Consider the following 13,104-nt stretch of genomic DNA (forward strand, 5'->3'; position numbering starts at 1 on the left):
GAAAACTCAAGCTCAAAAGATGAAGGAATATCGTGTGAAAGAAAGAAAAGGAAATTGGACAGAAATCACATTCATCTGGATGTGAATCCAGATGAATCCGGAAAAAGTGTTTCGTTATGCCTGGGACTTCTCAAACTGCACCCAAAAAAAAAAAAAAAAAAAACTTCGAGCTGAAATAATGAAGGAATATCGTGAACGGAAGAAAAAGAAATTAGAAATTCAAACTATTCTGAATCAAAATGAAATTCAACCACAGAGTTCTACTATGCCTGATACTTATCAGGAATCTAAAACCCTAGCAGAACCAATGAAGGAATATCGTGCACGAAAAAATGCGAAATTGGAAATGGCTAATAATGAGATTCCTGATTACATCCCTATAGTGTACAAAAACCCATTTGGATTTAGTTGTAATGTTTGTGATCGTTTATGGTTTCAATTAGATTTGAAACCATTTCCGACAACTTCATATGAATTACTTCAAAATGAATTTCCTTTACAAGAAGTGAGTACTTTCATGACGCGCAATACATGTCACACTTCATTAAAAGAGCGACGGATACCAACTATGGCCACGTAAAATGGATTTACATACTCATTTGCCTCCACTGGGTGTTGCAACTGAGCGTGTGATATCACCACGATTACCTTTTATGCAAATTTGTCGTTTATGAACATGGACAATATGGGATCATTGGACAAGTAATAAATGTACCAGTTAACGTAAATACGATGGTTCATCAATTACCTAGAGAATTAATGACGACTATGCCATTAATGTACATATAAAACGAAGATTCGTACATAAATCATATCTACAAGGATATGTGCAATTCACCTTTGTATAAATTCTACGGCATAAAAGTGAGTGACGATTTCTTGGGGACAAATGATGATAGTGAACAGGAACATTCAGATAAAATTGTGGAACCTGTCAACAATGATTAACTGTTGTTAATTCAACAACAAACATTATGGTCTGAAGATAAATATTTATGTATAGCACAGGGTCAGAAATCATCTCCAACAAGTTTCATATTTGATATACATGCAGAACTTTTTTCCAGCTGTATATTTGGGACATGCACGAAAATTTAAAAATGGATTGAAAATTACTCCCTTTATGATGGCATCGAGTGAAATTCGTAGATCTGATCGTCATGGAGTAACTCCCCAACATTTGCTATATATGTCAATGAAAATAATGGGAATGCGTACCGCAGAAAATTTTATATTGGAATCGAAAGAAATTATAAACAAGTCATTAGAGTCTAACTTGGCATTTCTAAAATCAATTCCCAATTCAGCATATTATTGGAGTCAACGTAAACGAGATGTTTGCCATGATTCATCAATTAGGAAAACCTACAACGTTCTTGACGTTGAGTGCATGTGGCCCAACATGGCCTGTATTACTATGTATGTTATACAATTCATATATAAACGAGAAATTATAACTAACGAAGTTATGGATCTACCTTACATGGAAAGAGCTACCATTAATAAATGAAGACCCCGTAACGTGTGCCATATAATTTAATAAAATTGTTGAGAGTATGCTCAATTTTAAAATCGAAAACCTATAGTCCTTTTGGGAAATATTATGTTCTGAATTTCTTTAAACGCATTGAATTTCAACATCAAGGAAGTCCACATGCACATACAGTATATTATTATTATGGACGAACAATGCACCTTCTGCATCATTAGAAGAAAAAGGTGGGATGGAAGAAGCAATCCAAATGATAGATGCATTGTGTTCTATAGAGAAAACTTCAGATTAATCAAATTTACAGCAACGTACTGTAAGATGAAAAATCTTACACGTTTAATATTTTAGAAAAGAGTGAGATTAATGTAAAATAAAGATTAGGAAATGGCAATATGGGCAGCGGAACAGTACTGGTCACAAATACTAATTAGATAATGGGTCACAGGCAAAGAGATTAAATGTAGACAAGGTAACGTGTAAAGGTTAGCGTGGGAGACTACGGGCCGAACGTGGCTATGGCTACTGGCGAGGAGGTGTGAACAATTTAGGCTAGGACAGAACAATACGAGAAGGACACAATCGGTCGGACATTCCTTTTGATCGGAGACCTCCGGAGTCCAGCCAGGTGGTAAATAGGGGTCAAATGTTCAAATGAGATTTTAAAATTGGCTGTCGGCGATCGCAAGGTTAGAAGATAGTGAAAAACAAATTCGTTAAAAGCACAAAGTAGCGGCGCGCTTCAAAGGAACAGACAATCTGGGAAAAATTATAATTTATTAAAATAAGAAGTTGGATAGGGCACTAAATAGACACCGTGAGAAAGATTAAGATGAGCTCTGAATATACAGCTTGAGAAATTTTAAAGGACGAATAGGAAATGACGAAAGTTGATAAAAATGAGATTGGGTAAACTCAGAAAAAGGGCGGACCGGAATTATGAGGGGCGTTGCTAAATTCAGAGTAACAAAAAGTGAGTGAGCAGGGGGAAACAGACACAGATCCCTCAGTTGAGCTTTATGTGGGTGGTTATGAAGATGAGTTAGAAACAGGGAGAACCCCGAGTGGAGTATGTGGGGGTGTGTGGAAATGAGTTAGGGGGAGACAAAGTTTAGATTCTTGTCGGCGTTTGGGAAATTAAGTTAAGACTGAGAATTGAGTTTTTTGTCGTGTTATAAAATGTGAGTAGGAAGGAGATGCCTGAGTTGAGCTATGTGGAAGGTGAGCCTTCTTGTGGTGGTTTTGTACAAATGTGAGTTAGAGACAGTATGGAGTGATGCAGGTATTAATGGAAATGGGTTAATGTTATACTAAGTTGAGTTTTTGTCGGTGTTTGATAGTTGGGTGAGATAGTTTGGACACAACACACAGTTGAGAATTTGGGAGTGTTTTGCGAAGATGAGTTAGTAACATGGACAGTTGAGGGTTCTGTTGTGGCAGGAAATATGTGTCAGTTAACCGTTGAGTGTTTGGTCGTGGTGGGAAAAGAGCAGGGTAGCGCCCTGTGAGGTCTTCTTGAAAGTGTTTTTTAATAGGTGGAGCGGGAAAACGAGGGTAGCACCCTATGAGTTTTTCCTTATGAAAGGTTTTAATAAAGTGGAGAGAAAGGGAGCGAAATCCGCAGAATCAGTAGCTCGAGAGAAAGGAGCGAAAACCGCAGAATCAGTAGCTCGAGAGAAAGGAGCGAAAACTCGGAATTAGTAGCTCGATAAAGTGGCGAATGGAAGTAGCCCGTGTAAGTTGGAAAATTTCAAATTTTTTGATAAAGAGACACGATTGTCTCGAAAATCGTGTCTCTTTAAATCGGAGACACGATTGTCTCCGATTTAAATTATAGATAGTTATCTATAATTTAAATATTTTTACTGGATATATATACTTATTGTTATTCTTTAACCATGTACTCGCCCATCTGTCTTAATACAAATACTTGTGTTGTTGCAATCATACTATTCAACAAATAGCTACAATCAAATGGGTAATTAGGCTATTGGCTTGGATTTCGATAACCTCTTCCAAATATTGATTCGGTAGAGTAAGCAGCGGGCGTGTGCATAAAACGTTATATCGTTCATAATATACGGTTCTAGCTGTTCGATTTTAAAAAGGTTCTGATTTTCGTAAAAGATGTTTTCACATGAAACATCTTTCGTGTGTACAGGGGACACACACGGTTTTTTAAATAAGGAGGCTACTGTTTAGGCAAAATTGTCTTGAACACGACTTGATTCCTAAAAAAAAAAAAAATCGAATGAGGGGTCGATAGAAACCCAAATGTCAAATTCTATTAAAGCCCCAGAACTGATTCAGTGCAAAATGCTCTGGTTCCACATGATGTAGTTTTACTGTGGGTGGGGGGGATTCATTTTTCATAGGACAGTCTTGTCGGTCATCCCTATAAAACATTGACCATTGGGTTTAAGGCGTTAACAGTTTGAGGTCTGTACGGACACCTTATGTAGGGCTTCACAGCCTGTGTTCAGGGGAAAACGGCGGCGCATAAGCTAAACATTAACTGAAATCAGCGGTCTAACGCATATTGCAATGAAAATGGTAATTGGTCCACAATGCAGTGAAAATCTGTTCTATGACGGGATGGATATCGTTACACCTTATTTAAATTAGAAAAGCGGGTGCGGAGGATGTCTGCCGCCTGAATGCAGTGAAGTTTGAAGGAGGTTATGGTATGGCCTAGAGCAGTGCTTCTCAAAGTGGGCGATATCGCCCCCTTGGGGGTGTTTGAATTATCCATGGGGGCGTAGGCATGAAAGGGGACGACAGGGGGCAGATGGAGCACCATCAATGATTGGTCGTTACAAGGGTTTTATGACTTATTTAAAAAATGCTGTGCCAAATATTATTACTGTTCATTGTGTCATTCACCGTCAGCATTTAGTTGCGAAAAAACTTGGTGATCAACTGCACAATTCCCTACAAACTGTTATTACTGCTATAAACAAAATTAAAGCACATTCGTTGAATGATTGTATATTTCGAAAGCTTTGTGATCAAAACAGTGAAGATTTTGAACGATTGCTACTTCACTCCGAGATTCGGCGGCTGTTAAAATCTGTTGAGACAGTTCATAAAAACTGTCTCAACAGATTTTATGAACTCTTTGATACTATTGTCGAGTTTTTTGAAGATAGAAACAACGACCTTAGTAATGACCTCAAGAAAATGAAAACTGATATTACTTATCTTGCAGATTTATTTACTAGATTCAACTCAATGAACTTACATTTACAAGGACAAGATGTAGCTCTTATTAAGGCGAAAACTCAAATTTCAGCATTTATTTCAAAATTAAAGCTTTTTATGCACAACGTAGGAACGTGATTGTATTAATTTCCAAATCTGTTGGAAATAGAGAAAAAAGAAAAAATAGCTGATGAAGAGAAAAAAGAAAAAATAGCTGATGAAGAGAAAAAAGAAAAAATAGCTGATGAAACTAACTTTTTGTAATCATCTAGAAATGTGAAATATGCAGGAAAGGTTCGAAGATCTCCTTAATTTGAAAATTCCAGATTGGGTTATAAATCCTTTTTTAAATAATGACGATGGTGAACGTTTTGTAGAAGAAGAATTGATCGAGTTACAAAATGAAGTTGAACTGAAGCCAAAATTCATATCAGGAATTTTGGTTACAAAAGAAAATCCCTGACCATTATCTTGCACTGTGAGGAATTGTAAAAAAATTACTTTTCTTTTCCAACATCATATTTAGTCGAAACCGGTTTCAGTGTTGTATATCAATTGCTGACAAAACAAAAATTGTCTGGATGTTGTTAAACGTGGCGATTTACGACTTCTACTTACAGATATTAAACCTAATATTGATAAGCTAATAAATCTCCACCAAGTTTATCCATCGCATTAAATATTAAAATATAATTAACTATTTCCATTAATATCATGACTTATTTATATAATTAACTTTAATTTTTATGACTTAATTTAAATGACTATAACTGACTTTATTTATGTAGTTGTAATTTTTTACGAAGAAGGAATAAAGTGCAGTAAATAGTTTTCTTTATAATTCACACACATATGCAGGGCTGCATTTACGTTTTTGGAGGCAAACAGACAAATATTCATTTCAGTTATTTAGCTTCACTTTATATTGGTGGGCTAAAAAAAAAGCCCTGGCGAGGGCTTTTTTTTTTGGGGGGGCGGTGATCCAAAAAAGTTTGAGAAGCACTGGCCTAGAGCCTCTGGTGGTTGTGGAGAAACCACGAAAGCCAGCGCCTACTTTAATAATTTGGACAGTTACAAGCTACGTACGATGTGGCATTTCTGTGGTATTACCTTTATTTTATTTAAACAGGATAGTGCCTTCATACCATACTGCCGGTGTTATTTGAGAATGGTTCATGGACACGAATGTATGAAAACTGGAATGAACGGCCCAAAGTCCGATGTGTACCTAATGAGATAAACTGTATCGCCGGTGAGAGCCAGACCAACACTTTTTCACATTAGTGGCTAAATTGGTTACTGTTCTGCAGCCGGAATGTAGATAGGACTATACCTGCAGCAGTCCATCATTCGTTAGTGGAATGCCTACCTAGGAGGGTGGAGCATCATAAAGGTCAAAGGGAGGAATGATGTGACAGTGACATTATTGTAGAACTAACGTTCATCCGAATATTTTTTTTTTTTTTTTTGAAGGGTAGCATAGATCTAGCCGAGAAAACAAATGATGCAAATAATACACTGCTCGACAAAATTAATAGAACAAAATGTTTTTCATGAATATTTTACTGTAAAATGTCGCCGAAGACGAATATTTGATATAATAGGCATTCTGGCATGCAAATTCCGAGTATCAAATAGAAATCTATCTATCTACCATTTTACAGAACCGCACTTCATGAAATTATCATACATCACTTCATTCCCGTTTTTTTGACTTGCTCAGTGGGATAGTCATCTCCAGTATTCAGGATGGCATATCATCGTCGTTTAGATGATTCTTTGAGATGGCGATCCGTTGGACGACTTGAAGTCGGGCAGTCGCGCGCGGAGGAGGCATGTTGGCGTAATGTGTCATGCAGTGTCGTCTCGGCACTATGGACGGAGATGGGGGGAAAACCCCTGGTGTCGTTAGACACGAAAACACAATGGAAGCAGTTTCAGAAGACAGGAACCATTGCAAGAAGAGCTGGCCGAGGGCTACGTCGATCAGAACAGACCGCGATCTGGCCCTAACAGCAAGACGGAAACCTACGGTGTCCTGTCATCAACTCTCTTGAGGTTACTGAAATCACAGGTGAAAAAAACATTTACAATCGGACTGCGTTAAGAAGGCTCAATTCAAGTGGACTCTATGCAAAGAAGACAGTGGTTTGTATCCCATTAGCCACAGACCACTGTAGAGTTCGTCGAAAGTGGTGCTATGAACATGGCACCATGACAATTATGACAAATGGGGTACAGTTCTGCTCTGAGTCCCGTTTTAGCTTAAAAACAGTTTCTACACGTCATTTCATGAGAAGACAACGAGAAATGCGGTACCATTCCTCCAACATTAGAGAAAGGGGCAATTACGGTGGAGGTGGTGTTCTCGTGTGGGGTGCAATAATGACCAACGGCCACACCCCTATTCATGTTTTTGATAGGGGTATCGTAACTGCGCAGAGGTAACGGGAACAGATCCTCGAACCGTGTATGTGACTTTTTATGGGCGTGGTGGGCCCAGATTTTCTTTTCATGCACGACAACGCCACAGCACATAGAGCTCAAGTGGTGGAGGAATATCTTGAAACTGAAGATATCCAACGACGGCCGTGGGTGGCTAGTAATCACCAGAATTAAATCCGATCCAACGTGTACGGGACGCCCTTGGTTGTCGCATTGCACGCCGTCAGCCAACCCCTCGGTCACTTCGCGAGCTAAGGTCTGCGCTGGTGGAAGAATGGGGTTCGTTGCCACAGAATCTTATAGACATCCTTCTATCGAGCATGGTTTACCGCTGCCAGGCCTGTTTAGCCGGCGTAGGGATCACACGCTGTATTCATGTCATGTGACGTATTTTCAAGCATTTTTGTATCGACTTCTGTAATGTGACCTTTTTTTTTTTTTAATACAACCCCTATAAATGCCTCTTATACATGTCGAAAGGTTCTCGCTGTCTCCTCATTTCATCGTTATTCTATGGTACACCATCATACCAAATTTTGTCCTGCTTCATATCAAGCTGCACTAATTACACCACGCTTTCTACGTGTTCTGTTAATTTTGTCGAGCGGTGTAGAACTGTTAATACAAAGCAGAAATTCCTGGAAGAAACCTTAAAGGAGAATTGATAATACAGTACTCGTATAATCTTAAGTGTTGTGATTGTTTTATATGCATAGTTATTTATTTATTTATTTTTAATCTTGCTGCCTCCCCTTTAAGGAAATGTCAGGGAAACCAAGGTCGAAATTTCCGATAAAAGAAAAGAAGAAATACAGGAAAATTATTTTAAAATAGTTTTACATCTATTTTTTATGCAGTGCACGTTATTAAAAAAAAAAAAAAAAAAAAAAAATTTTTTTTCATTTTTAAATGACAATGATATTACTACGTACCCTAACTCCCCTTATAAATTCGTCGTATTTGATAGCTCCAGAATTATCAGCATCAAACCGCTCAAAAAGTTCCTTCAGTTCCTCTTCTGATAAATCCATTCCTGTTTCCTCCATTCCTTTTTGAAATTCATCGAAAGTGAGCTCACCACTTTGATCGTCATCCATTCTTCGGAATACCCTAAAAGATTACTACATTGCATTATTCTGATAAATAATTTATATTTTTATATTTAAATTATCATAATGATAGCGGAAATTTGAAGAGTATTTGTTTTAACTGCATTATAATGATGACCAACATCCATTTTTATTGTAGTTATTTGCTTTGATTATAGGTGAAAGTAACCCTTCTCTTGTATTTATTTTAGATTTATTTCTAAAAGTTTTTCATATATGTTTGAGCATATAATGTTCCATCAAAACGCCTAGGACACTTGAGTTACGAATAAAGGATGTATTTATTCAAGAAAATTAACAGCGGACTTAATACATCTTTGGCCGTAATGACTGCATACTGTGTCATGGAAGACTCACATTTTACTAATTTCCCTTAGAAAACTAGTGGTACTGTGTCCCACCCTTATTTTACAGCATCTGTTAGCTATGCTAAAGAAAAGGAACCTCTTGGCTTTCTCCTAATTCTGCCTTTCAGTTAGTTCAAATTGGGTTGAGAACACTATGAAACATGAGAACACTACAGTGTTCTCATGTTTTCTTCTTCAAAACTTGCTTTCATAATCTTTGCTTTGTGATACGGAACGTTTTTACTTTTATAAAATTTGCGACAATGTAGGGCACATACAAATTTCGCCAGAACATGAATGGAGAAGGCAACGCATTATGGTTAAATGCACCATGACCAGTGAACATTTTTGCCTCATACCATTAGAAACCTCCCCATCTTTCCTGCTTTCCCCCAATAAGACCTTCATACCACAGCACACTCAGTTATTAAACGTTTCCCAGGCATTCTCTATACAAAATACGTCCAAACTGTAAGAATTGTTTTGTAAGAGTTTGGCAGTGTCAATGGAAATTGTTCTGCAATCGACATACAGTACTCCAGTACTGAATAGACAATATGGCGGTATACTAATAAATGGCACATCTGAATATGTTCAGAACATTAAAACATTTAAATTACATTAATAAAATAAACTGTTACTAATTTATTAGGTTCACTCCATCATTCATGGAATCAACTGCACCTTCAGAGAGTGTCAGATGTCCGTACCAGGCAATTTAAGGCAAAAAATAACGCAGTAAAGGATAGTGTGCATGCTGCAATTCAGTGAGAGAATGAGTTAAAAGCGCCGTATGATAGTTGGTAGGATAGTCACGAACATTGCTGGGATATTCACGCGTATTATATCTGAAATGTACCGAGAATAAGTCCAATCAGAAAACATCAGCCGACGGTCCTTTCTCTTACATCAGTGTGCTGTCTCTGGCCACAGGACAGAGACAAATCAAAATATTGCACAGTTTAAAAGAATAAGACTAGCTTGTTAGACTACACTAATCGATTCTTTTCGGAACGTGCAGTGCGCCGGATCCTGTCATGGATGGGATGTAGCAGTAGATAACCTCACCATTCTTGTAATCTAAAAACAAACTGCTATGGCTAGAGAGTAGGTACAGGGACATTCGACATTTCAGAAGTGGAAAATAAATCACTGATACCACGAATCCCGGTTAACATCAGTACAGACTGGTGATGGGAGTGTGGAGAGTTAGGTCCCCTCTTACACGTGGATCAGTGTCTGAATGCCACGGTTTACGTAACACCGTTTGGTAACCAGGTGCATCCCTTCATACTTTATCTGTTTGTCATTAATAATGTCCATCTGGAAAATATACCATGTAAGGTACCAACCGTTATTCGGGAATGGTCCCAGAGTAATGGTGGCCACTTTACTTTACTGGCCTTAATGGATCTCAACCCGATCGAGCACCCCCTCCTCTCAAACTTTAATGAAAACTTGAAGCGAAAGGTATTATAACCCAGTACTTAACAACGCGCACGGGTTGAATGTTGAGAATACTGAAGATACTTGGTGGCATTGGACCTGAATTGCTGTAGATAGTAATTTTCAGTAAATACATGTGAAGATTGTTCCAGAAAACAAGTTGAAGGAATAAATGAGGAACAGGAAAAGTTGGCTCTGTGAGTTTGAAGTTGAATAGTAAATGGATGTTGACTGGTTGCGGCACTTCGGACTGGTTTGGAAGAGAGGGAAGAATTAGAGATTCCAATTCAGAACACTGCGCATGGGAGTATCTATAGAAAAGGCATGCAGCAGAAACAATGTCTGTGAGACAGAGTGGAGAGACTGGTCATCAATTAACCTGACTGCCATCTTTTGAAATGAGTCTAAAAGCCTGGTTTTGGAGGAGCCAACCTAGATTCGGGAACAGTATTTCATTCTCTCTCTCTCTCTCTCTCTCTCTCTCTCTCTCTCTCTCTCTCTCTCTCTCTCTCACACACACAATAAAACTTCTTTATTGCTGCTAAGTACGGTACAAGTGGAACGATAATACTCATCACGGCGACATGGCCATACATAAATGAAAACACCGTAGAACAAACCAAGAACAATTAAAAAAAAACAATTGGGAGGGAATTTGAATCAAAATCACACCATGAATTTTTATCAAAAGATGCGAAACAATAGTTTTTGCCGCTCAAAAAAACAGCGCAGTAGGGATTGGAGAGGTGGATAGCTCGTGTCGATTTTCAGTAATTTCGCACAGTTTACACCATAAGATTTGGAAGTAGTTATTCCAGTTGAGTTATTCCTGCGATCCATTCTAGGAGAATGTGATGGTATTTGTAATCGGTAGCCATTTTCTGCAGGTTAATTCCAAGACGCTGCAGTGCTTGTATTTTAGGGAGTGCCTGGGCAAGTAGGAAACGATTACAAAGTTTCAGACGGTTGTATTTGTGGATTAGTGTGGGGTCTGACTTCAAGAATGGCATAGGGTTGTGCCACTGACATAAATCCCAGATGTTATTATTATTTATTTTCTCCTAAGAGACACCCGCTTACGGCTATTGACAATGGGATTCACATTCAGATATACAAATATAATTTATACATATAATTATCCACTTACAATTTATACATGTCATAATACTAACATACATATCACTGTCTTAAGACATTATACATTGTCTAATTAATTATATTATACATATCATTGCATTATTTTTACATGAGAGGCAGATAGAGAACATAAACATAATTTCTAATTTTACAAGAAATTAGAGAACTTTAAAGAATAATTAAAAATAAATTTTCTGTTTATACTCCGGGACGACCACACGGTCAGAGGAGCTGACAAGATCAAAAGAATACAAGAAACATCACCGTATTTAGCAGTCACGGGCTTGAACCCCGGTCAATCAAAGCACGTGTACTTTGTACCCTGGTGCCTGACTACTCTGCTACGGCGGCACTGAATGTTCACATATACACGACTATTTACAGCGAGATAACAAAAAGATAAGACATAACAGGAGTGCCAGTGCGGAACAAAAACAGTCCCGACTTCAGTTCTCTCTTCATTTCCTGCATTCTGTTTTCATCTGTGGGCCTTACTTGCTCGCAGTATTTGTAGGTGGAGTAATACATTCTGAAACACTTCAGTCCTGTACTTCTCTGTGCTAAGCCTTTCTGGGTCTATTTGAAGATCGTATCGTTGTACATCTTAATGGTGTTAGAGAGAAAAAATCGCTGAAGACTTCCCAGCTGCATGAGCGCGCGACTGAGTGGAGGTGATGGTGTCCTATTCGCCCAGCTTTGCGTCATGCGGGACCGAGTCAGAAAGTACTCGGCTTTCGGCGAGTCGAGTCTCCCAGTCAGCAGTTTCGCGATCGTGAAAATATTCTTTGCGACAATTATGTAGGTCCACAGCGTGACATCCAAGTTGGCGTATAAATAGTGATCCTGTTTAACCATCTCAGCATCCAATACTCTAAACGGGCGCCTCTGTAGCCAGTGGGAAGGAAGGAGCAGCAGCAGCAGTGCGTAGCACACGCTTCTTGATTAGACCGGGGTTCAAGCCCGTCACCACCAAATACGGAGGATGCGGAAAGGTCAGGGAATGACCACCGCATATCCCGGAGCAATATGGCCTTAGTTGCTAATGCTCCTAAAAAAAAAAAAAAAAAAAGTACTCTAAACTCCGGGGTAGGTTTAGAGGGCATTTGCCTAGGAGCCACCTTGGATCTCTCTCTCTCTCTCTCTCTCTCTCGAAAGCTTTGATGATAGCGACCGGGGTAGAAGACCACATCTGAGATGCGAAGAGAAGGATGGGGATGACTCATCGGAGTTCCTGATATCTGGAGGTTCATAGTGCTGCATAAGTTTTCTTCTTTACATGTCCAAGATGCGGTTTGAAGTTCAGGTTTTCGTCCTATTTGAGACCAAGATCAACATGACTGAACTTTTTTTTTTTTTTTTTTTTTTTTTTTTTTTATTACCTCGCTGCCATTCACGCATATTGATATATGGTTCTTTATCTTGTTGGTGAAAACCATTTGTGCCGTCTTGTGTTCATTTAATCTGAGCCCCATGCAATGGCGGTATTCTTACCACTGGGCGATTTTGGAGTTTGCTTCACTGTTGCATAGTAAGGCTGTCTTTTGATCATTCGAGGTGGTAAAAAATTTCAAGTCATCTACATAAACGACAAATTTGTTTTTTAATTGTGGGCCAGGAGATGATATACTGCTGTCGCAAAGAGCGTAGCAGAGAGGACGCCACCTTGCGAGACTCCCCTGTTGACTTGGAAGGTCATTTTTGAAGTTCCGTTAATGGTAGTGATGTCTCTCCCTCAGAGTGCTCCTAATTATTGATAAGACGTGCCCAGTTATATGGAAACATTCCTTTAAGATGATATTAATAGCCGAGATAGAAATACTGTCGAAAGCGAATGCAACGTCTAAGAAGACAATATCTAGTTGCTGTCTGAAGTTAAGGGCATGTTTTTCGAAATAGAGTCTATTAGATTCATGGTAGTCGATCTTTGTGT

At 38.6% G+C, this 13,104-nt stretch overlaps 1 protein-coding gene across 1 annotated transcript in view; it reads right to left on the minus strand.

Moving 5' to 3' along the window:
• The window catches only part of LOC150078965 (calcyphosin-like protein), a 54,893-nt gene that overhangs the window by 5,650 nt on the left and 36,139 nt on the right, over positions 1–13,104 (minus strand). Inside the window, exon 3 of the mRNA XM_090382604.1 lies at positions 8,068–8,245. Coding sequence (XP_090238730.1) covers positions 8,068–8,245 — 178 coding nt within the window. The remainder of the gene's footprint in view (positions 1–8,067; positions 8,246–13,104) is intronic.

This window comes from Mastigoproctus giganteus, chromosome 10 (assembly GCF_048544385.1).
Source record: "Mastigoproctus giganteus isolate SK-2022 chromosome 10, ASM4854438v1, whole genome shotgun sequence".
Classification (NCBI taxonomy): domain Eukaryota; kingdom Metazoa; phylum Arthropoda; class Arachnida; order Uropygi; family Thelyphonidae; genus Mastigoproctus; species Mastigoproctus giganteus.